Consider the following 24,532-nt stretch of genomic DNA (forward strand, 5'->3'; position numbering starts at 1 on the left):
AGGAGAAGGAGCCTCCTAAAAGGGTGGAAGGATGAGCTTATCTTTGAGGGAAAGTTGTTGCAAAGGGTCAAACAGACATGCCATAGAAGGGAGTCGACATTCACAAAGCTAACAACCAAGCCTGGAGTGATCTGGAAGGCTGGCTGTTTGAACAAATTCGCCCAAACTGAATCAGCGCGGATTATGAGGCAACTGACGCGATGTCGCCACGTCTACATAACTGGGACAGTCATGTCAGCGTGAAAGAACACGGGAAATGCGCGCTGGCGACCAGCACGGAAAAGTGATGTCCTTCCAAGCTGGCAGCGCGCGGAATACACTATGGAGTGCCAGTCATCGCGGGTATTTTGCAAACAGACGCGCTGATGATTAAAACTTTAGAAAAATGGGTTTTTGGGCCAGTTCAGAAGGCATGAACTTAGTGATTGGCACAGCAGGGTGACTGACAGGAAGGCAGTGACAAATTACTGTGTAACAGATGCCCCCTAAAGCATGAAGACCGAGAGAGTGGGAGGGGTGAAATGCTTTACAACACACGCCGAACTAGAAAACCACCAGGAAGGACCGAAATATCTCTGATAATCAAATACATGCAGTCTAGGCATGGGCGCAGCCATCCAAAAAGACATGCGAAAAGGTCCGTGGAATGGACGCAGCCACCCAGCTAAAAAGACCATAATAATGATAAGGTATGGTCGCAGCCATCCATGACGACTCAGGTATGGGCGCAGCCATCCATCAATGAGTCATGTAATGATCATCCACAAAATCGCAACCTGGACCATAACAGACAGGGATCCAGGGTCTTGCGCTCCGTCCCGATCCGAACAAAGTACAAGTTCAAGCATGTGAATATATGGGTTGAAGTCGAACATGCATGAACATCGTCTGATTACCAGTCAATGATGAAAATTGTTAACGGACGCGAGAGGTACCACCAATAATGACAATGGCCCTCAAGGTACTATAGGTACAATCCGCGGGATGTGAATCAATGAGCTGGTGTCGAACACCCACGGAATCATTCGATCGGAGGCCAATGATGTAAACCTCGCGTCGAACATGAAGAACCTGCCATTGAGGCATGCAGGCTCTAAGGCGCCTGAAGGGAGTCTCTAAGTCACCTTCCCGGATAATGAGCTGAAGTCGACAGGAAGTGACTTTGATCGAAGGTGGGCCATAATGTTTCCCACATCATCGACGCGAGACAGAGGAAAAATGATTTGTGTGAGATAGCAGATGAGGTTGTACTATTGCAGAGGTCAACTTCTCTCGAACATATCGGTGGCACTGTAGCGGGTTTGGCAGTATTGGACATCAAATGAGCAAAAGGTATAGTGATGATGGCGATGGGCAGATGAGAGGTCGAATAGGATAACCCAAACCCACGGAGGCCAGTGAAAAACAAGATGAGATGGTCCCACCCAGACACGAAGCAGAAGAGTGCCATGTTCAAGAGCGACATACTGCCGACACGACTATGATTACAGTTCCATTTTCCCAACCATTTCTGGCAGGTACCCCGGTTATTTTTGGATGATAAGCTTGACGGGGATAGCATATGCTTGAAGAGTGTCATTTTGACAATGTCCGATGCCATCAAGTGTTTAACGAGCCTGACAAAGGAAAAACTCGGCGTCTTTTCTTGTTTAGAGAGTCTGAAAAGGCAGTAGAAAAGAAGACTCCAGGGGGGTCCTTTTTCGTATAGTTGTGTCTCTCGAGCCCGAAAAAGTATAAAACAATGCTCGAAAGAACCGCCCGACCATTACGATCGAGGAGTACTTTTCGTAAATAGTGTTCTGGACCCGAAAAAGTAAAAAAGCGGTTGAAAACACGTCGTTTTAGGGCCGATAACGAGTGCGAAACGACAAACACCCGGCAATCTTTTTAAGTTATACGGTCGGAAAAAGAGCTTAAAATGACCGCCTCTCGTTCCCTTTAACGAGCTGAAAGGAGGCTTGGCCATCTTTTCGCGTTTTATGTCGGAAAAGAGCTCAAAGACGACATTGTTGGGACCAAGTGATTTCAGGACCATGATGATTTTCACCTTTTATTCGAACCTGCACAAGAGCACTACCCGCATAAATCCATTCGATATGTGTAAAAAAAACATATTAAAACATGTATTTAATAAATCTAGGGCTAAATTTATGGCAAAAGATGGTAGAAACCCAAAAATATGGACATTTATGAGCTTTTTACTATAAATAGGGGGGGTGAAAAATCATTTTACCATTTTACCATTTCTGGACGTGAAGGACGTGGAGAAGCCAGAAAGTTGACGGAGCGATTTCCAGCTCGTACGGAAACCATTCTTCGAACCGTTTCTTCCAGGTAGGTTCTCCTCTCCTTGCCCTGCATTTTGATCATATTTTTTAGGATTTTAACGGTCGAATTTGCCCAATTGGACAAATTCTTGGCGCATGGATGCGCTCTCGGTTAGCGCGGATTTCCCACGCGGGTCCGCGCTGGCCGAATTAGGAAAAAACGCGCCCAACTTCGGGTCAGCGCGGAAAACCCGTGTTCTTCCGCGCTGACCTTAAAAAATAACAAAGGGCGGCCGTGGACAGCGTGGCTGTTTTTAAAACAGCCGCGCTGGCGCGGAAAAAATTTTGTTTTCAATTTTGAACGTAAAAAATTCCATGCCAGCACTTCTAATTTCTTTTCATGGCTTGTGCAGGACGCAATGGCTTTCCAATGGCAGGAAAGAGCTCACGAGGTCGAAGATATAGCTGGTTGGGCAAGTGCGGAATGCTGCAACGCCATGCGGGCTTGCTGTTTCATGAAGTTTTTCCTCACACCGCGCCTACGGGCCCAGCATGATCTCCTTGAGCTACTGATCAGGGCGTGGAACCCGGTGGATGGGAAGTTTACCATCCGGGGCCAAGATATTGAATTTGACCACATGGATATCTTTTTCCTGACTGGGTTGTCACGCCGGGGTGCGAGGCCCATCATAGAGGGACAACGACCTGGCGGCGGTACTCTAGATGATCTCATGGCCCGAGTATGTCCGGAGGCGGAGAAGACGTGGAGTGGGAAAGTGGGAATCCCCATGGTGGGAAACATGGTCCTTCGCACCATCCTGTTCATGGTGACCCGGGCAGCGGGAAGCATGGCCAACCATGAGGCTTCGAAGACCCACCTCATGCTAGCTCTCGATTGCCTCGAGCCTAGAATGTTTGATTGGGCCACAGCAGTGACCAACAACATGAAGAGGCAGCTGAGCAACTGTCGTCGCGGAGAGACGAAGCAGTTCAGCTACGGGTCAATCCTGGTCCCGCTCATTCTGGAGCGAGTGCCAGCCATGCGGCTACAGACGTTGGCCGTTGATGCTCCTAGGGGTCCTCGGGAGACGAGGGCCACACGATGGGCTCACATCATGCCACGCGGAGGTGGTGGCCGGCCACATGCCTGGGGAGCATTCTTCCGGGACTGGCTAGATCAGCAGGTTATCTTCGTGGAGGACTGGCCATACGCGGGTATGGATTTCCACAATGACCCTGATATGGTGCTACCCCCAGGGGAACAGTGGGATGATGCAGGTATAACACTTGACTTTTTGAGTTTTATAATGTTTTTGAATTTTTCATGTACATGTCCTAATAAATGTCATGGTATGCAGATGTGGGGCCCACTAGACCGATTGGCCTGGCTGCCGAGGCACGGAGAGAGGGACAGGGAGCTGGAGCCCTGGCCTTAGTCCCTCCAGGGGTTGACATGTCAGAGACTGTAGCTCGCAACCTTGAGGGGTTGCTGGAGGGAGTGCCTGACTACCAGGGGGTCGAGGAGGTCCCCTTAGAGCACCAGATCCATACAGTGGGGGTGGAACCCAGGGTGCACCGCCTTCTGAGGCGGGTAGCACGAGCAGCTGCGTACTACAGAGAGCATCACCCGGCTCCGTAGTCACCTAGGTTTTATTTCCACTGTTATTTTGAGACACATGACTCAGATGTACTGATATTTTGGACATATACACTTATTTTTGAGCGCCTTAGTGCGCCACACGATATATATACATACCGGCTTTTTGGATGGATCATTGTTACATGTGATGATGTCTTGTTTATGTTATGCATTTATTCAGTACAATTGTGATCTTATGTATGAATTTGCATGACACATGACCCATGTATTTTATATTTTTAAACAAGCTTAAAAACACACACACACATGCAAACTATGCTTGAGAAAATATTTACATATGCTTTACTCTATTATGCTTTCTATGTCTTCTTGCATGATGTTATCTGTTACGCAAATGTCTATCTAACACACGATTTGCCAATGCATCAGTCAACGTATTCAATCGTCTTGGAATGTGTTGATAAGTAATGTAATCAAAGTTCCGTTCCAACAATCTTACACGTAGGTACAACCTTAGTATGCGTTGGTCTCTGACGGAATATCGCCCGTTAAGCTGATGGACGACCAGCTGGGAGTCCAGGTTCACCACTAATTCTCGAATGCCGAGGTCAACTGCTTCGCCAAGTAATTCAATTACAGCGCTGTACTCGGCAACGTTGTTAGTGGTACGACCTAGGCAGACACCCTGAAGGTCTAACAATTCTCCGTGGGGATCGTAGATCACCCACGCCGCAGATGACAAATTGCAAGTGCTGCGGCAGGCGCCATCAGCGAAACCAACATAGGGTGCACTAGACATCTACACAAGAAAAAGAGAGCACAATAAGAGGCAAAATACACCTTCACACCAAAGCAAAAACGGAATCATGCACAACACACAAAACACACGTATATACAAAGTGAGTGCGCGAAGTCATGCATAATATTTCTTTAGATACAGCCCGTTGCGGGGCTTGTCAAGAGGATTTCCTTCATAATCAATAAACTCATATGCGCCCTTTTGTAAAACTCTTTTCACGATGTAGGGACCTAACCACATAGATTTGAGTTTCCCTGCCCCCAACTTATCCTTAGCTTGATCGTAGAGCAGTACTAAATCTCCCTCAACAAAGGAACGAGGATGAATATTCTGGTCGAAGTGAGCCTTGACTCTCTTCTTCTGCGCTTCGATAGCCAGAGAAGCCAAACGACGAGTCTCGTCTAATCGTTCTAGGTAAAGAAACCGTTCCTCCACCGGAGTGGTGTTGGGAAGTAACTCGACAGCTAATTTTAATGAAGGAATCTCACATTCGACGGGAAGGGTAGCCTCCAGTCCATAAACCAACTGGAAAGGAGTGAAACCGGTGGCATCCTTCATAGAATTCCGGTAGGCCCACAAGGCTGGGAAAAGCATAAGGTGCCAGTTAGACTTGTGCGTATTGACGGTGCGCTGAAGCATAGTGATCAAAACTTTGTTCACGGCTTCAACTTGACCGTTAGATTGTGGATAGTACGGTGACGAACTATCTTGGCGCAAGCCTAGTTGGGTCGTTAGCTCTGTCATCATATGATTTCGGAAATTCTTTCCATGATCTGTAACGATAGCCTGAGGGACTCCGAAACGAGTGATAACATGATTGAATAAAAACTGCGCTGCTGTGTGACCGTCTTCGTTCAATGTAGGCATCGCTTCGGCCCACTTGGTGAAATAATCCACAGCAACGATAATGTACCCATGCCCCCCGGCCGAACGAGGGTTACAGGATGTATAATCGATGCCCCATTTGGAAAATGGACCTAAGGTTACAATAGGGTGCAGTGGTGCAACAGGTGCACGCATATTTCGGTGGTAAACCTGGCATTCGTGACATGCACGTACAGCAAGGATGCAATCCTTGAAGATGGAAGGCCAGAAATAACCAGCCCGGAGGATCTTCTGGGCGGTAGCATATCCGGACATATGGCCGCCACAAGCGCCGGAGTGGCAGTCATTCAAGACTCGCTCAGCCTCCTCGAGAGTTAAGCATCGGCGAAGAACAGAATCGACGCCGAGGCGGTACAGGGTATCGCCCAAGATACGATATGGTTGAGCTTGGTGACGAATTCGTCGTCGAGCATCTTTCGATATGTTGGGACGAAACGAAGACGTCTGTAAATATACGATAATATCCCCGTACCATGGGTCGAGGGTGCTGATGAGAAACAAAGTTTCATCCGGAATATGCTCGTCTGAGCGGGATGGTGCAGAGTGAGATGGTAAGGAACAGAGCAGTTCAGCAAAGACCAGAGATTTCTTAGACTTGGCTGCAGTGAATTCCAAGTCGAACTCTTGGAGGATTACAATCCACTTCGAGTATTTGCCCCCCAGCAGTTGACGTGACAAAATGTAGGTCATGGGGTTGCAATCAGAGATCACGGTCCTTGTGCGCAACAGGATATAATGCCGGAATCGTTGGACGGCACAAACTGCTGCCAATGCCAACTTTTCGACGTATGCGTAGCGCGTTTCCGTATCCAGAAGGTTGCAGCTAAGATAATAGATAACATGCTCGGTGCCAGCATCATCGTCCTGCACTAGAACCATACCGATGGTGGTGTCAGCGGCAGCTAAATAGAGAATATAGTCGCGGTGATAGTTCGGAGGTCTTAAGAGCGGAGCTGAGACAAGAAGGTCTTTAAGGCGCTCAAAATACTCCTGGGCGATGGCATCCCAACAAAAGGGTGTGTCTCGCTTTAATAATCGCGTGAAGCCTTTAGCCACCTCGGCATAATTCGGGAGAAATCGTCTGAGAAAATTAGCTTTTCCCTGCAAGATCTACAATTGCTGCAAAGAGGCAGGGGGAGGAAGATTCAAAATGGCCTCAACTTTGAGGGGATCCATGCGGATGCCTTCTCGGGAGACGATGAACCCGAGTAGTCGGCCAGCTTCCACGCAGAAGACACACTTGTGCGGATTAAGTCGAATACGGTAGTGTCGACAGCGGAGGAAGATTTCGCGTAAATGAGATGGATGGTCTTGACGTTTAGCTGAATGAGCTGGGAGGTCATCCAGGTAAGGCTGTACGATGTGTCGGATATCATGAAAAGCATACGACATCGCACGCTGGAAAGTGGCACTGGCATTTTTGAGACCGAAAGGGAGCTTCTTATAAGCGAAGGTACCCCAAGGACAAATGAAAGCTATCTTGTGCTGGTCTGCGGGGGCTATGTTGATTTGGTTGTAACCAGAGAAGCCGTCCATAAAGGAATAAATCTCGCTTCCCGCGCAGTCATCAATAAGCTGATCAATAAAAGGCGTAGGAAAATTATCTTTTGGACAGGTGCGGTTGATATCGCAGTAGTCAACACAGACCCGAATAGTACCCTGCTTTTTATTTACAGGGACTATATTGGATACCCATTCCGTGAGGGGAATGGCATAAATGAAACCAGCTCGAAGAAGCTTTTCAACTTCAGCCTTGATGGCTGCAGCCTTTCGAGGGTGCACTGGACGTAAGCGCTGACGAACAGGCTTAGCGCCTGGATAAGTAGGAATTTCGTGCACCACAATACTAGGGTCGATGCCGGGCATTTCCTCGTAAGACCATGCAAAGACATCCCGGAATTCACGAAATAAAGCGGTATAAAGCTGAACTTCCTCTGGAGTACAAGTGACTCCAATATGAATATGCTCGACAATCCCTGGTTTGACAGAGATGTCGATTGGCTGGGTTTGCGTTATATTTCCCAAATTTCCCTCCGACGACACTTGATATAGCTGGATAGGTGTTTGGAGAGGCGGAGATGGGACACATGAAGCGAACCGCTTGAGACATGCGGCCATTTCCGGATGGGGAGGGAGAAACGAAGAGCGATGGTGGTGATCTGACCAAGGGAGCTCTTCTAGAGACATAATCTCTATAATGGCCTCATCGGACGGGAAAATCTCTTTCAAAGGGTCCGAAGTAGGCTCATCCCCTAACCATGGGAAATGATCATATGAATCGGGAACACTGCTTGGAAAAGCAGGTTCAGGGGGTGGAGCCGATGCAGTGACGATCTTGATGTAATTGAGCTCGGCGGGACTCAATGGCATCATATCGCCCCAAGAGTCTTCCTGATTCGGAGGAGGAAGAACCCATGGATCTGAACATACAGAGATCATATTGACAGAGGCGAGATTGGGAGGTGGGAGGGGAAAGACTCCCATCAAAGCAGGATCTTTGAAAAGTCCGGCTCCCACACTTTCTAAGGACTTGGAGGTATGCTCCACAAATGGCACATTACCTTCGGAGGAAGAGGCGAAGAAAGAGAGCTGGTCCACCGTGACAATCTTTCCTTGGTGAGGGAAACGAATGACACGGAATAAGGAGGACGCTACGGCCTGCATGGCATATGTCCAGTTGTGGCCGAGGAGGAGGTTGTACGTGAGATTTGCGTCAACGACCTCTACCTCTACTTCGACTGTCTTGCCTTCTAAGGAAATGGGTAAACGTTGGAGAATACCGTAAGGGCGAGATTCTCTTCCATCGAACGCTTCTAGGGTCGTAGGAGACTGACTCAGAGCGGGGGAACCAATAGCCTTCCAGCAAGCGACTGACATGATACAGGTTGAGGCACCTTCATCAATAATGGTACGATGAATCATTTTGCTATTAATGATGACCTGGATAAGGAATGCTACTTGGTGAGGCAGTCTCTGGGAAAAACCCTCGAGATCAAAAGTAATCAAATCCGAACCTGCCGGGTCGATACCACCAATGGCTGATAGCAGGGACTTCCTCTGTGAGGGGCAGCTCTGGAGGACTTCTAACGCGGACATAGTAGACGGAGCCTGAGCTAAGTCCTCGACAATGCTATAGTTCTGGGCGGCACGAGCATTGGGGTTATAGGATGACTTCCTGAGTACACCTTTAGGAGGGGGTCGGAGGATCGTCTCAGCGCTGGCCCGTTCGATGTGAAGGGGACCAGAACTGGACGGAGGAGCACTGGAGGGAATCTCCGGCTCCTTCCCGGCTGAAGAAGGATAATCTTTTGCTCGAGTCGAAACATGGATGGGAATGGTGCCAGCCATGAACACTTGAGAATCGAACGAGGAAGAGGACTGAGAGGGGTCAGCCACCTGATGCGTCTGTTGGGAAGGGAAAGGTTCTTTCAATACGGCAGGAGGTCCAGGAGCGCCTTTCAATAACCGACTAACTTCAGACCGCCTAGGGCAGTCTTTGGTATAGTGATCTTCCTCACAGATGAGGCAAGGATACTTAGGTTTTCACTTGGCTCCATCTTCAGATGAATTTTTAGAAGGTTCCTGCTTGGGTTGTTTATTCTCATTTTTTCGGTTTTCCTTTCCCCTTCCCTTTCCCTTTCGAGGATTTGTCCGCCGCGGTGGACTGAACGGCGTTAACCTCTGAGGTACTAACAGAATTTGATGGGCCCTGAGAAGCATTTTCATTGGTTCCAGGGTTTGCGGAGGATTTCTTTGACGACGAATTTACAGAGCCAATGACTCCATCTACTGATGGTTTCGGCGGAGCCTTGGTCTGCCCAGGCCTCGGAGCATCTGGCAAATACTCATATAGAGTACCTGACTGAGAATAGACTAAGTCTAGGTACTAAGCTCGCGCGATCGCTTGCTCTTCAGTTACACAAGCTCCCATGGCAATATCTTTTGCAATTTTGGGCACAAAGGAGGTTGTAAACCAGTCGGTCAGGAGTTGATCAGGAATCCAGAATTTGATCAAAGGACGACGCCTTCTCCATTCATGTATATGATCAGAGATGTGCGTAGCCGTGTCCTGTTTCAAAGACGTGAGGAGATTAGTCCCAGTCTCGTACCGAATGGGCAACTGAAAATGGGTTAAAAATGCCATAGCTAACGAGTTGAAGTCTTGAAACATACCGCGATTCAGCTCAATATACCATTTTGCAGCTGCACCGGTGAGAGTCCTCTGAAAGAGGCGAAGCCGGATAGAGTCATCAAGCCATGAGTTCGATGAACACCAAAGATGATAAGTCATAACATGTGCTTGAGGATCCTCTCCTGCCTTACCGTCAAACTTTGGACAATCACCAGGTATTTTAGTTGGAACCGGCGACCAATATGGATTATGCAAAATGGGATCATTTGTTAACTTGGACACATCCGGAAGTTCCAACGTCGCTAAAAATGGCAGCTGAGGATTAAAGGACATTCGAGGCTGAGGGTTCGAAGCAGTATTAGGGTTCCAACTAGATGGTGGTTGCCCCCAGGGATCTTGTCCAGATGGACCTGGCCCGAAAGGGCCTGGAGCATAAGAACTTTGTCCCGACGGGCCTGGCCCAAAAGGGCCAGGCGCATAAGGACCTTGTCCCGACGGGCCTGGCCCAAAAGGGCCGGGCGTGTAGGGTCCTTGTCCAGAGGGGTTTTGTCCATACGGATTTTGTCCATATGCAGACGATTGACCCTGATATTTCCCCCCAGCACCCCATGTATTAGCATCTTGGCCCGCAGGTGCACCATATTGATAGTTTTGGTAAGGAGTGACCTGTGGTTGCTGATAATTTTGATAAGGAGCAAACTGATTCTGCCCCTGGGGTTGCTGGTAGCCATATGGTTGCTGGGCCCCATACGGAGCCTGATAGGCAGGCTACGTTTGGTAAGGAGGTTGATAACCTGTTTGAGTTTGAGGCCCAGGGTAGTGTCCTTGAACCGGCTGGGGTTGAACCATCTGTCCCGAAGGTTGACTTGGTTGGATTTGAGATGGGCCTGGTTGGCCAGCAGGATAAACTTGCTAGGCACCAGGTTGTCCATGCGCCACCAAGGGTGGTCTTTGCGGAACGGATGACTGAGCTGGCTGGATAGCTGGTTGACGCCGAGGTTGGCCAGCTTGTCCAGCTGGACGATTAGGGCGAACAGCGGGTTGACCTTGCTGCGTAGAAGGTTGGCCCGTTTGACCCCCAGGGTGACCAGACTGAGCAGAGGGCTGGGCTTGCTGCATAGCAGGCTGCCCTCCTTGGTGCATAGGCTGAGCAGAGGGTTGGCCTTGCTGTATAGCAGGTTGCCCCCCTTGCCCAGAAGGATTCATGGATTGAGCAGTGGGTTGACCCTGCTGAACATAGGGTTGCCCACCCTGCCCAAGAGGGTATCCCTGCTGGACTGCTGGTTGATTTTGAGGATTATAAGCTGACCCAGTTTGTCCAGATGGGTACCCTTGCTGGAAACCGGGTTGGCCTTGCTGAACGTAAGGCTGCCCTGGTTGTCCAGTCGGGTAACCTTGCTGAGTACCAGGTTGCCCTGGATACCCAGTAGGTTGACCTTGATACGAATACGACGGACCTCCAATGGCCGAGGGTTGTCCTTGGTAGGGTTGTCCCTGTGGGCCCCCAGATTGTCCTGGGTAAGGCGGGCCATAAAGTGGTTGCCCTTGAGGGGTTTGCACATAAGGCAGCTGGCCTTGATTGGGTGGTCCGTGAGGCTGTACGGGAGGGTCCCGGTTCCCATAAAAAACATGAGAGGTGGGGTCGTACCTCATGTTCAAAGGTTCCTCATTTTCATCGAAAGGATGATGAGGAAGGACTGAAATGCTCTCGAGGTACTCACCATTCTCATCATAATAAAAGAGGGGACCTTCGTAATCTGGGTCCGTAATGGGTTGCCCAAAAGCATCATACGGTCCTGCTCCTGGAATGCCACCAGAAAAGGGACCAGCTTCAGGGTTCGTAGATGAGGACGCCGGTACAGCATTGACGACCGGAGTCGAACGTGCTACACAGACGGTGGGTCTAGTGGGAACTGAGGTAACGGGCGTGTTAAGCCCTGACGTAAGGGGTGTACTAAGGGGTTGCGAAACGAAGGGCCCGGTGGAGGCGATGAGACTAGGATCCCATATAGTCGTAGAAGTAGTCCTAGCGGCTATCCTATCCCTCACTGATTGATATCGTGGAGGGAGCGGGGAGGAAGCCAGGATCGGAGTCTCAATGTCCGTCACCACGGGCGTCTCGCCTGTGCTGGAAGCTGTCTCATCCATAGGGGAAGTAGACATTGGAGACGACATACTGAGAGGAGTACGAGGGGTACGAGGGGTACGAGGGGTATAATCGGGCTCCCAGATAGGATTCCAATCTTCTATATAGTCTTCGTCGCCTGGGGCACGTACGTTGATAGGCTGGATACTCAGAACAATGGGAAGAGTACCGCTTACAACTGGTACCTCTGGAGCAACAGAAGATGGAGAACCTTGATCACTTGGACCGGGAGTTGACGGGTCAGCCAGGATGACAAGGCCCCTTAGAAAACCTAAAGGAAACTAACGATAGACAACCCTACTCAAACTAGCGCACACAAGATCTAACAGGAAATGTTATCGTAGCCGAAAATTTTTTTTAAGACATTGGAATTAGACTTGACCTTTTCATGTTTCAAGAGTCGAGAAAAGGACGAAAAGATGACTCCAGTCTCCTTCGAATATTTAATGAGCACGAAGTGACAAGACGCTCACTTACACCTTTTCATTTAGGGAGTCCGAAAAGGATCAAAAGTGACTGCTCTAGAGATTCTAGGTAAAAGGTGTGCCAGACTTTTCGCAAAACCACAGAATACTTTTTAGGGTACGGGTGGTCAATCTTCGTGAATGTTGTGTTCACTGCATTGCGAATCGTAAGGCGGCAGACTCGGCTTCCTATGGATCAAGGATAAAAGCCTAGTGGGGTCTCCCTATATACGCGACGGTACGTGGGAGCACAGTCCGTGTTAGACCACTATCGAGTCACAGAAGGAGGAATCACCCAACCGTAATGTGAAACAACAGTGACTATGTTTAAAGACGCCGGAACACGTCTCTAACCTAGACCTCTAGATATTTGCGTTTAGTTCCAATGCGTTTTTAGATTCATTCGGTTCATTTTACAGTTGATCTTGAGATTAAGTTTCGATTTCAAGTCCTATCGTATGTTCTCTCACAATTACCTAGATGCAAACTACATGCCAAAGAGAATCATTTTGTTCGATGAATTCTAGCTATGGAAGGGTAAAGAGATTTCAATCAAACAAAATGAACACAACCAATCAAACAGCCTAATGCAACTAAAAGCGAGGAAAGGAAACTTTTTCTTTTGAAAATGCAAATCAATGAAACATTCTTTTCCTTTTCAATTTTTAAAAGCAAAGCCACTAGTTTGATTTTCTTTGAGTGACACAAAGCATCTAAAATAATTTGGAGGAACTAGAACACCAAGCAAAATGTAATTGCCTAATGAAAGCACACAAAGTTCCCAAAACACCCAACAAAGATTTCCAAATCGACGAGAAAACTAAGTTCTGCACGAGCTATGTGATCTAAGCTCGGCAAGTCAAGCAAGGATTGCAAGCAAGGAGAAAGCGAAAAACACGGAAACACAACCAAAGACACTCCAACAATCACTGAACAAGTGCACAAACGAATCTGAAGTTGGCTGGTCAAACAAGCAAACAAGATCCCTACGGAAGGCTTGACACACACACGGCCACTAGATACCCTAGGGCTAGAGTGCAAAATCAACAGAAAAGGGCAAACACTCGAAGGATGAGAGTTACAACCAGTCAATTAGAGACTCAAAACCATTCAGCAATCGAAAAAGTGATAGTGTAAACACAAACCAAGCAATGAAAGCAAAAGGGAAGGTGTTCGCAAAACCAAAAACTAAGCAAAAACGGAACCCTATGGATCCAGACTTCGCAATCAAGGAGTTCAGAGTTCAGACAGTGAAAAGCAAGTCACAAAGCAGGTGGAGAGAAGAAGGGATAGTCAAAGCAAGAGGTTCAGGAGGCTAATTTGGTCAAAAATGAACTTTACAGGAGCCCTGTAGCAACTTTGCGACGTCAACGCGGAAGGACAAGGATAAAGCGCGCTGTCTCAGAAAAATGAGGTCAGCGCAGAAAGAAACCACACAGACGCGATGACACAGATCACAAAGAAGCGTGGACGCGATGCCAGCGCGGAAGGACACGAATAAAGCGCGCTGTCTCTAAAAACGAGGTCAGCGCGACTGTTAGACGTAAGGGCGTGATGAAAAGGATACCAAAGGAACAGGGGCGCGATGTCAGCGCGACTGTTCTGAATTAAAACGCGCTGAGGATAAAAAACAAGCAAAGCTAACGCAAAAACTTCCCAAACCAAAAGCAAAAGCCTTCTAACAATCAAAACACTTCCCAGATGTACCCAGAAAGTTTATAAGCAGAGAGACAATCCCAGAATCTCAGAGAAAGAGACCAATCAAAGTCAAACACAAAAGTGGACTCAAGAGACAAAAAGGCTGATCCCCAGCGGAGTCGCCAAATTGTTGGAGAGGTAAATCCCCTCTACGGATAGAGGCGATCCCTACTAGCCCAGCAAGGGTCTAGCAACAATCAAACAATGCTGCTATGCATGTTCCTAATTACAATTAAACAAGAGGTAAAGAGCACCTACTTGGATTCCAGCGCTGTTGTTTGACGAAGAGATGCTGCCTTCGCTCCTTCGCTTTAGCTGGTCACGATCCCTCGCGATCTCCGCGAATAGATACCTGCACACACGAAGAGGAAACAAACGCAAGCGTGAAATCTAGTAAAAGCAACCATACATCGGTCAGAAAAGATGTAATTCACATTTAACCATTGCAAGTACAAATGAGAATGGAACAATAATAGCAGTCATCTATTATTAATCAGAATAGAGAAGAGTACAACCAAATGTTCTGATGTCGGTAACCTTCTCAGGAGGGGCCAGTCAGCATGTATCTCAAGCATTCACCTTTGAGGATGATTCTCCCAAGACAAACAACTCTCTCTCACACACAAGCAACACAAAACAACCTTCCCTAAGCAATCAATCACTTCCACACCTAGCACACCAAATACCTATAGTAGCAGCAATCTGAGCACTATAAGCTCTATACAATCCAAGCTATGTCTAACTAGCTGCTCATGGTAATGGTGGAAGTATATGTAGGAGAAGGAGCCTCCTAAAAGGGTGGAAGGATGAGCTTATCTTTGAGGGAAAGTTGTTGCAAAGGGTCGAACAGACATGCCATAGAAGGGAGTCGACATTCACAAAGCTAACAACCAAGCCTGGAGTGATCTGGAAGGCTGGCTGTTTGAACAAATTCGCCCAAACTGAATCAGCGCGGATTATGAGGCAACTGACGCGATGTCGCCGCGTCTACATAACTGGGACAGTCATGTCAGCGCGGAAGAACACGGGAAATGCGCGCTGGCGACCAGCGCGGAAAAGTGATGTCCTTCCGAGCTGGCAGCGCGCGGAATACACTATGGAGCGCCAGTCATCGCGGGTATTTTGCAAACAGACGCGCTGATGAATAAAACTTTAGAAAAATGGGTTTTTGGGCTAGTTCAGAAGGCATGAACTTAGTGATTGGCACAGCAGGGTGACTGACAGGAAGGCAGTGACAAATTACTGTGTAACAACTCCTAAAAGTAGATCTACAATAAAATCCATGTGTACCAATCATCGTCTCTGGTATACTCAAGAGTCTGCCACTTTTGATTGTATCATAATCGTTCATCCTATAATCTCTCTAGGACCTGCTTCCATCTACTGCATTAGTATTTTCTTCTTGTTTTTCTGCATGATTGATCCCCGATTGTTCCTACTTTTGTAAGTATGAGTTTTTTTGAATAATCACTGCATTAACCTTAGCTTGTTATCCTTGATCTTTTGCAAGCCTTTTATGGGCTTCAATCATCTACTCATTATCTACTTTACAACTTCTAATCTCTGCCCTTAGACTCCTCAATGTATATGTAAGATCTAGACAATATTCCTCTCCTTATTGTTCCTCTGAATTTTCCCATTCCATGGATTTCACTTCATACCTATACAAAGAGTCATGTGAACTGTAATCCAACATTTTTCTCTTCATCTCTAGTCTTATAGTTTCTTGTAAGCATATAATGTTAGGTAAACCAAATATAAGACATGATCAAAATCATACCTCAATGTATCTCAAGGGAGGTTATTACATTTTCACAAGTTAGTCCATATTAGCACATTATGTAATAATAGCAATAACATATCAACATCATGCATGAATCAATATGATAATACAAAAATTTAATAGTAAATACATGCATGCTAACCATAATAATATGCATTTACCTCAAGGTCCAATATTGCAAACCTTGCTTTGATACCACTTTGGAACACTGGTATCAAAGAAAGGTTTACAAAGAATGGAACTTCTCTAATACTGCCCTATTACACCCTGCCCCATATTTACCTGATTTTACAAGCTCTTTAGGGTGAACATGAGATGATAGTTACTATGCATGACCCAACAACCAAGTTCCAGTTATTCAATTGTGGCCTACTATACTGAAAACGTTATGCAACCTGTGAGGGACACCTGATCACTCAAATATCAGACAACATCCACTAGTGACCTCTCCCTAAGCTTAAGCCACACTTTACTCTAACTTGCAGCCCATCCCCACAAATGCCAAGTTGTGCATGCAGCCAGAAGGCATCAACTGCTCGCACAAGTCTTCCTTCATACAGCGAGGGATTTTGTCCTGTAAATTGGTGGCTAGCCTTCATGCCAACTTCCCATAGCTCTATCATCTAGCTACAAGAGTCTCCATAATCAATTTCTAGGCTCTAATCATACTCAAACTTATAAAACACACAATAGTCATTTATGAAAACACATTGTAGACAAAGTACCTATGGCTCATGAATGCATATTTGTTCACTTATTCATTAAATCATTTGATAATCATCAAGAAGGCTCGTTGCCCTCTCTTTATAGTTGTACAAATACATGTTAGCTCATGCATTCATATAACAATACCAAGCACTACGAAATCATGGAAAAGAACCATAATAAGAGCACATCAAATAATGAGAAATATACCATGCTTATAACCAACATCTAACTAGAGAGAAACCATAACAAAATAGTCATATAATAATACACTAAAACCAAAACTTATACTCATTGATCTCATTAAATATTAACACGTATTAACATATGAAAATGCCAACCAAGTCAAGGACTTCCATGTACCACCCAACCATATTTTGGGGTTGAACCAAATCTTTCTTTCAGTGTAATCACCCTCGTGTCATATTCCAAATATGAAAGTGGGATCTCATAGGATAAACCAAAACATATCCAAATAGGGAATCCAAACGTTAAACCACCTCCACCCTTAAGTTGCAGTCTTCTCACCTAAATTGGTTTAGAGATCACCAAACCAACACAAGCTGGGATACCATAGAATTTCTTAAACACGACCCAAGGAATTACCCTATCTCAACACACCTATCAAGGGTTTCCCTGAGAAAACCATTTGCACCCGCAAACCTTGGGATTTTCTTGATACCACCTCACCTAGATCTAAAATCTTCGAACAATCCAAAGCTCAACAAAAAAGGAATCCACTACATCATGGCTATATGGATATGACATAAGCATGGTTTTAGTCCATTATCAATCTAGGAAAATCCCATGCCAATGACAAAAAAATAACCAAATAATCAAATGCATGGACCATGCATTGAAATCCCAGCAAGGAAATAACACATGCAACTTGATACCTACCAAATCCTCGTGCTACCTGCTCTTTCTTTGCTTGATTTCTTCCCTTGCTTGTTGTTGTCCAATCTTCTTCTTCACTATCCATTAATTCATTTTTATGCTACTTACTTGTATAGGTGTTGTAGCTTATTCTCCTCTATTTTGTAGTGTAGTCTTCTTCTCCTTTCCTCCAAGAGAGTCTTCAAGAGAGAATGCTAGAATGTCTAATTGTATCCAAAGAGTATCCAAGAGTGATCAAGAGAGTGTTGGAATGTTCTCACTCCTCTTTTTTTCTTTTTCTTTTTTCCCTTCTTTTTTCTTCAATTTCCCTTGCATGCATATTCTTGTCTCTTCATCTTCCTTTTCTCTTATTTCCTTTTATTTCCTTAATTAATTGTCATTTATTGCCCTTTGCCTTTGGCCAATGTCAATGCCAATTTCCATAACCAATAATTATCCACAAGTGATGACCACTATGATGTTTTATCTCCTCATTAAGCTTGGAATATGTGTCACATGAATTTGGTCTTATTTTTCCTTTATAATGTCCTTCCATTTACATGGAAAATCAACCCAGAGCTGTTACAAAAATATTGGAAACATAATCTTTTTGGGCTATGTTAAATTGGTTTATTCACTTGAGAGGAAGGTGAGAAGTCTCAAGTGGACACAAATAGTCATAAGAAGTAGAAGATACCTATTGGAATATTAAACCAAGGGTCAAATTTTTTTGCATTTATATGTATATCTTGTGAATAATAACCATCACACAACGTTCTAATTGTCCTAAGTTTAAATGATGTGTCTTTTAACATATTGAATGATAAATTATGTCTATTTCTGTTGTCTTTACCATCCTTTTAAAGCAAGTAGAGTGGCAATAACATCTCTTTTGCAAAATCTACATAAAATCCTAAAGATTATTATAAGTGGCATTGATCCAATATTAACTAGAATATTTTTTACTAAATTATTTCCTATTAGAGTACTGAACTAGATCATGGGTCATCCTACCATCATCAATCCAATAGGAAAAATGATATTGTGAATGGATGATTAAAAGGATATTTTGTTGCTTTGTGTAAGATAGATATACATAATGGGTCAACTGGTAACCCTTACAACAATGGTGGTACATAACATCCTTTCATACTTAATAAAAATGTCAACCCTTACAACAATAGTGGTACATAACATCCTTTCATACTTAATAAAAATGTCTTCAGTTATGATACTTTATGGATATTATCCTCCATCCATCACATCACCTTTGAAAGGGACGACAAAGGTGTAAGTAGTTGAGGACAACATGGGGCACCAAAAAGAGGCTATTTAACTAGTGAAGGAAAGCATTACCATAACACATAATATGATGAAAAAACATGTGTAGCAACATCAAAATGAAATGGAATTTGAAGTGGGGGATTGGATATATTTTAGGCTATAATTGTATAAGCAGATGTCCCTTAAACAACAAAGAAATGACAATAAAGTAACACCCACTTATCACGGCCTATATAAAATTTACAAAAGATTGGAAGTATGGCTTACAAGTTGGAATAGCCTTCATCTTGATATGTACATCTATTTTTCCATATTTCTTGCTTGAAGAAGGTAATTGATAACAAGATCCTAGCCCAAACAATTTTACTAGAGAAAACCATGCCAGAAAAGGAAACAATCCTTGAGACCAGGATTAAGCAACTACAAAATAAGAAATTATTGAATATCTCATCAACTTGAGGAACCTAATAGTAGAATAAACAATATGGGAAGATAAATTATTCATGCAAAGTCTAATACTTAACATGGGGAATTGATTTTTTTACACAAAATCATAAACAATTAAGTGATTATTAGAAAAACACTTATTTAAAAGAAAAAAACATATTAAACACATTTAAGCTTTATATATTAACTTATTACATTTATATTGTATCATTTCATTATAATTGTGCATATCTCACATACTTGATCTTAAAATCATCTCATTTTTTAAATTAAATTAATAATAATAATAAAAATTCAACCACTTGTATTGTATTGATATGCACAGACTTAATACAATACACCAGGGCCTCCCAACGCTTATATCATTGCAACACAAATATAGTAATTAAGTAACTATTAATGGAAATCATATAACTATTTGATGTCAGCTTGAAGTGCTGATGATAGATTGAGGCCTCCTTATTCACCAAGAACTGAAAATCAGAAGCCTCCACAGCATTCCTTGCTCTATCCTCCATAATTGAAAAACAAGTATGGCAAATAACTAGTGGTTAATACAAATCCAATGTCAATATTGATGTTAGACTAGATGCAAGCCACTAACATCGTCAGGGGGAATGGTGGTGCCATGCTTTTTACAAACTTGGAATCTAGCAACGACCACGTCTCCCTTTCCTGCATCTGAGTACACCAGCGTCCCGAGTCATGAGTTCTACAAGGGTCCCAGGCTTCGGTTTTACACTCTGTGCTCTTGAAGCTACAGAAACTGATCCCGATTGTTCGAAGACTGCACCGTTCAGAAGCAAGTCATCTTTTGATATCCAGCTCCATCTCAATTTTTCATAACCATTGGTAGTTAACCGCTTCGTTACCTGAAACCTCAAGATTCTAATTCCAATCAAATTACAATATATGTTTTTAGGTTTATGAAATGTATTAAAATACAAATTTGGGGAATATTCCAAAATCAGATAATACAAAAAAATCAAACAATTAGCTTCTCTTCATTAAATTCTAAAATATTCTTAAAATTCACTTCACTAATCTTTTTAACTTATACATAATAATACATTGCTATAAACTCCATCCAAACAATAATTTCATCCAAATTAACTTCCTTCTCCAACTCCTTTCCTTATTAGATTTGTTATTAAACCCTACATAGCAATAAACATAGACCTCTTAAATCAATATTAATATTACCTGTTTATGTGTCGATGCCAAGAATCTATTTCCTTCACTCAATATAGTGGGGTTTGCACTTCCACCAATAGCATACATTTGCCAATAAATGTAGTTATTGTTGACTATATGGAACTGCCCAAGTCGACATCTGCATGAATTCATTCAGATAATAAATAGCGATATTAATCTGGTTATCAATGAAATGTTAATAATCTAACAGTTTATTCATATTCCAGGTAAATAATAAAATTATTAATATTTAAAATAGATGGCAACATTTGAAAATATTTAAGAATCTGGCTAACTAAAATGAATAAAGTTAATAAATCTTGCATAATATTTTCAAAATCTAGGATCAAAATAACTTCAGTAATTATTTACCTTGGCATTCGTTGTCCCAGATCTTTCCCGAAATGGTTATAGGCTATCGTTACTTGCATGATTTTGTCCAGATCGTCATGGTCATCATTACCTAACAACATTACCTGTGCATGGTGCAATAAAGAATGAGAGTGAAAAATGGTGTAGAGACTGTTTTTTCAATATTTAAAATAGCTAAATAAATTATAGTGAAAATATCAATAATAAATGATGAAGGATTGAAATATAAATAGACTAAAGTAAAGTGAACTTGAATTATAATATTTAATAGACAAAAGAATCAAATGTCTTGAGAATGAATCACACTAGTTAGTTAGAAAAGACTGGACAAATGTCACTCTTTACCAAAATCCTACTTATAAAGAATCAAATGTAATAACATCTAGCATAATCAAATGTGATGACACTTAACATACAATAAGACGCTAAAAAACATTGGCATCTAACATATACCTGAAGAACAACAAAAATTAGATTAAGTACAACAAAAATCAAATGTGATGACATCTAACCTACAGTGAGAAACTCAAAAACACATAAAGTTAGGAATGTAGAACCTTGTCGTGGTCAGTGAAGAGGTTATTTGAAATTGTGATTTGTGTAGATCCTCTCACAGCATCAATGAGACCGTCTTGGCATCTGGATAAGGAGCAATGGTCGATCCAAATGTTGGATGCTGAAATGATGGAAATCCCATCGCCATCTGGTCTCCATCTCAACGAATACTCATATGGAGAAATCCTCACAGGAACCCTTCCTCCTCGATTCGGTGGCCTACAATCATGAATGTGAATGCCGTGAATGATGATATTGCTCACCTGCTGAATGGTGATACAGGGACCGTTTGCTATGTGGACGTTGACCCCTCGTCCATCTAGGGTTTTGAAACTGTTCATCACCAGCTCCTCCTTCAGTTGGATCACCATACTGCTCTTGAAAATAATCCACAGGGGCTCTGTCTGAATGACTCCGTAACGTAAAGTGCCGCGCCATGGATTCATCGGATCATCACGGGAATCCTTAACCACATAGATTTTCCCATTTATGCCTCCAATGGCGTCCTTACCAAATCCAACGCCACAGCGTGCTAGTCGTTGTCTGTTTTGGCGCCAGTCGGTCTCGGAGCGCCAGCAATCATCAATGGGGTTGCCTGTTCTTCCTGTCGAAGAGGCCAGTTCTCGTCTTGTGGTGTTAATAATGCTTCTGCAATGATATATTACATGAGAAAGGAATTAATCTTCAGAAAAACACAAATTAGCAATATAATTATTTTAATTTGTGATTCAAAATCATATATTATTTTTGTAAATAAATCGCATAGAAATTTTAAAGTCTATACTTATTCTTTTGAACCTGAAAATCTTAAAAAAAACACACACAAATTAACAACATAAATTCTAACTTTGAAAATCTACCACTCTTAATCATTATCATGGGAGAGAGATAAATTATGTCATGAATAAAACCAATCAATCAATATGGCGGTAGTATTGTTGGCGTTTAATTACTTTTCGACAATCTGCACTGGGCCGTGCCCATCCTTTTCCACAGCAGGGGTGAAGCTGCTGATATTGACAGTTGCTGCTTCTCCAAATGCCTTGGCCGCCAAACAATGGGGCACCTGCCCATAGATGCACAAGATTCCAATCAAGATTGTGCAAGCCAAGACACTACGTTGATTGGACATGCTGAGCAATTCACCACCAGCACAGGCATAAACCATAATTGGGAATCATAAATAAATAGCAACGGCGCTGCAGCTCTAACTCTCTGGTACATGAAACTCTAAATGGAAAAATTAAAATTTCTAGAAGGCTGAAAGTTTTAATATAAATTAAATGAAACTGCGGTGAAAAAATAGGATGAAGATTCCGTTCCAAGCCGTTGCGGTGATTTCTGAAGATATTTTTGTTAGCCCGTTATATATATTTACGTATCCAATTAAATCATAACTACACATAAATTAAATAGAACTGAATTTATGGTTAGGGAATGGTGTACCGATTTCTGAAGATATTGTTGTTAGCCCGTTATATATATTTACGTATCTAATTAAATCATAACTATACATCAATTAAATAAAATTGAATTTATGATTAGAGAATGGTGTACCAATAAAAATTTATATATAAATTAAAGATAAAGAATGAGAGAGAAAACTTAGGATGAAAATTTAAGAAAATTATATATAATGATTTTATAGGATATAATTTTTATTTTTATTTTCTAAACAAGATTAATCTATTAATAAAGTAAGGGGGTAAAATTACAACTTGACCATAGTCAACAACTCTGCTAAGACAATGGGGCACCATCCTAAATGAGGTAGATCCCTTGAATGAGTAGCATGCTCGGAAGGAGGAGGATCAACCAAGGCCATCACCATATCCTCAGCACTGCGAACTTGAGCATCCTGAGCCTGGCCAATCCCGAGCTGGAGGGTCGAAGATGGAATAGAGACAGACCAAAATTCCTAGAGATGAGAGCTAGAATCCTCCGTTTGAGCTACCTCATGGAAAACCACCTAGATATGAGTTGTTATTCTTGGGCTATTCACAGAGCTATTGAAGGTGAAAATTGAGGAGCGAGACCTCCGAGATGGCCCTGGGTGGTGGTTGGAAGAATGAGGCGTGCAAACAACTCATTGGAAAGGGAAGATGACTTGGAGGAAGGGTTCGAAGGGGTGCACCGGGGCTGGCCTCTTCAGCACCACATTCTATGTCACAAGCGAGGCATCACGGAGATAGCAGCAGCTGGATAGAAGCAAGGGTGAGGAGCAGCATATTAGATAGACTTTGAAACAAAGGCCAGATGCCCAAGAGAAGAGCCGGTGGATTGATTGAGGCGGCTCCGCCAAAAGAACATAGCAAAGCTCTGAATTATCCTCCCCTTTCAAGTCACTAGAGGCCTGAGCGATGGCCGAACCAACATCAAAGAGGCACAAATCACAGTTGAGGCTAGGGGTAGAAAATGATGCGAGTGAATCGACGAGGGAGATTCCACAACAATCCCATGGTTGAAATTAATTTATCATTCTCTTGCGTGCATGGAGAAGCACCCTCCATAACTATTGCATTGAAGAATGCCATGTTCTCAGGCCGGAGCGTGTGGAGGAATTAACCAGCATGGTGGACATGATGGGAGAATCAGAGCCTCTCGAGTGGAAGGAGATGAGCAGCCCTGCTCTTTGCAAATGCTGAAATCCATCTTCCATGCATCTATTAACCTTTTTGTAGTGGGTACGCGTGTTGATCCACCTCGCAACACCCGTGTACCTTCACATTTAAGGCTGGATTATACATCCGCATCTCTTTGGACCAGAGTTTTGCACTCTTGTTCTGGATCATGTTTCTGAATTATGTCTAAAGCCTGTGTGAGTAGAGTGTACTCAATTTCCACCCCCAAATTGGCAAGTAGATCAGCGACCTTGTTGCCTTCCTACTTAACATGATTGAAAATGATGGCCCGATTATTGTGAAGCGATTGTTCCATTGCATCTAATCTGGCTTCAAGTCTCCAACTATTGGCAATTTTTTGTGCATGAGCTCCATTGAGGAGTTGTTTGGCCATGTTGATGAGGATTAGGGAATCACCTTCTATCTTGAGAGGATGGAAGTTATGTCGGTGGGAAAGGAGTAATCTTTGCAAGAGACCCTCCAATTCAGCCATGTTGTTCATGTCCTCGCCTATGTTTCCAAAGTATATAAGGAGAGGCCAACATTCATGATTTCTAAATATGTCGCCAAATCCTGCTTTAGCAGTTGCCCTTTGAAGCTCCATCAAAGTTGAGCTTGAAAGTGTGCAAGGGTCTTTTATTATGAGTACCTTATGCAAGTAGTATGTTCTAGTTTGCCCAAATGGCTTTCTCATTTGCAAGAGT

At 43.6% G+C, this 24,532-nt stretch overlaps 1 protein-coding gene across 1 annotated transcript; it reads right to left on the reverse strand.

The window, feature by feature from the left end:
- Window positions 1-19,591: 19,591 nt before the first annotated feature.
- On the reverse strand, window positions 19,592-22,375 carry LOC149232838 (pectate lyase-like). Its single transcript, XM_089382011.1, has 5 exons — window positions 22,161-22,375; window positions 21,210-21,855; window positions 20,653-20,756; window positions 20,290-20,419; window positions 19,592-19,958 (listed from the first exon to the last, which is right to left on the reverse strand). The coding sequence occupies exons 1-5, from the start codon at window positions 22,373-22,375 to the stop codon at window positions 19,737-19,739; spliced, it is 1,317 nt and encodes a 438-aa protein (XP_089238137.1). The 3' UTR covers window positions 19,592-19,736.
- Between the last annotated feature and the right edge of the window lie 2,157 nt (window positions 22,376-24,532).

This window comes from Pinus tabuliformis, chromosome J (assembly GCF_031772625.1).
Source record: "Pinus tabuliformis cultivar Carrire ecotype Pingquan chromosome J, CPIR1, whole genome shotgun sequence".
Lineage (NCBI taxonomy): Eukaryota > Viridiplantae > Streptophyta > Pinopsida > Pinales > Pinaceae > Pinus > Pinus tabuliformis.

What these genes read in the sequence shown, in the direction of transcription:
- LOC149232838 (XM_089382011.1), bottom strand. Translation starts at nt 22,375, where the DNA reads ATGGTTTATGCCTGTGCTGGTGGTGAATTGCTCAGCATGTCCAATCAA. An exon ending in CCAGTGCAGATTGTCGAAAA is followed by an intron (nt 21,856 to 22,160) that starts GTAATTAAACGC and finishes ATATCATTGCAG; the next exon opens with AAGCATTATTAACACCACAA. An exon ending in TCTTCACTGACCACGACAAG is followed by an intron (nt 20,757 to 21,209) that starts GTTCTACATTCC and finishes CACCATGCACAG; the next exon opens with GTAATGTTGTTAGGTAATGA.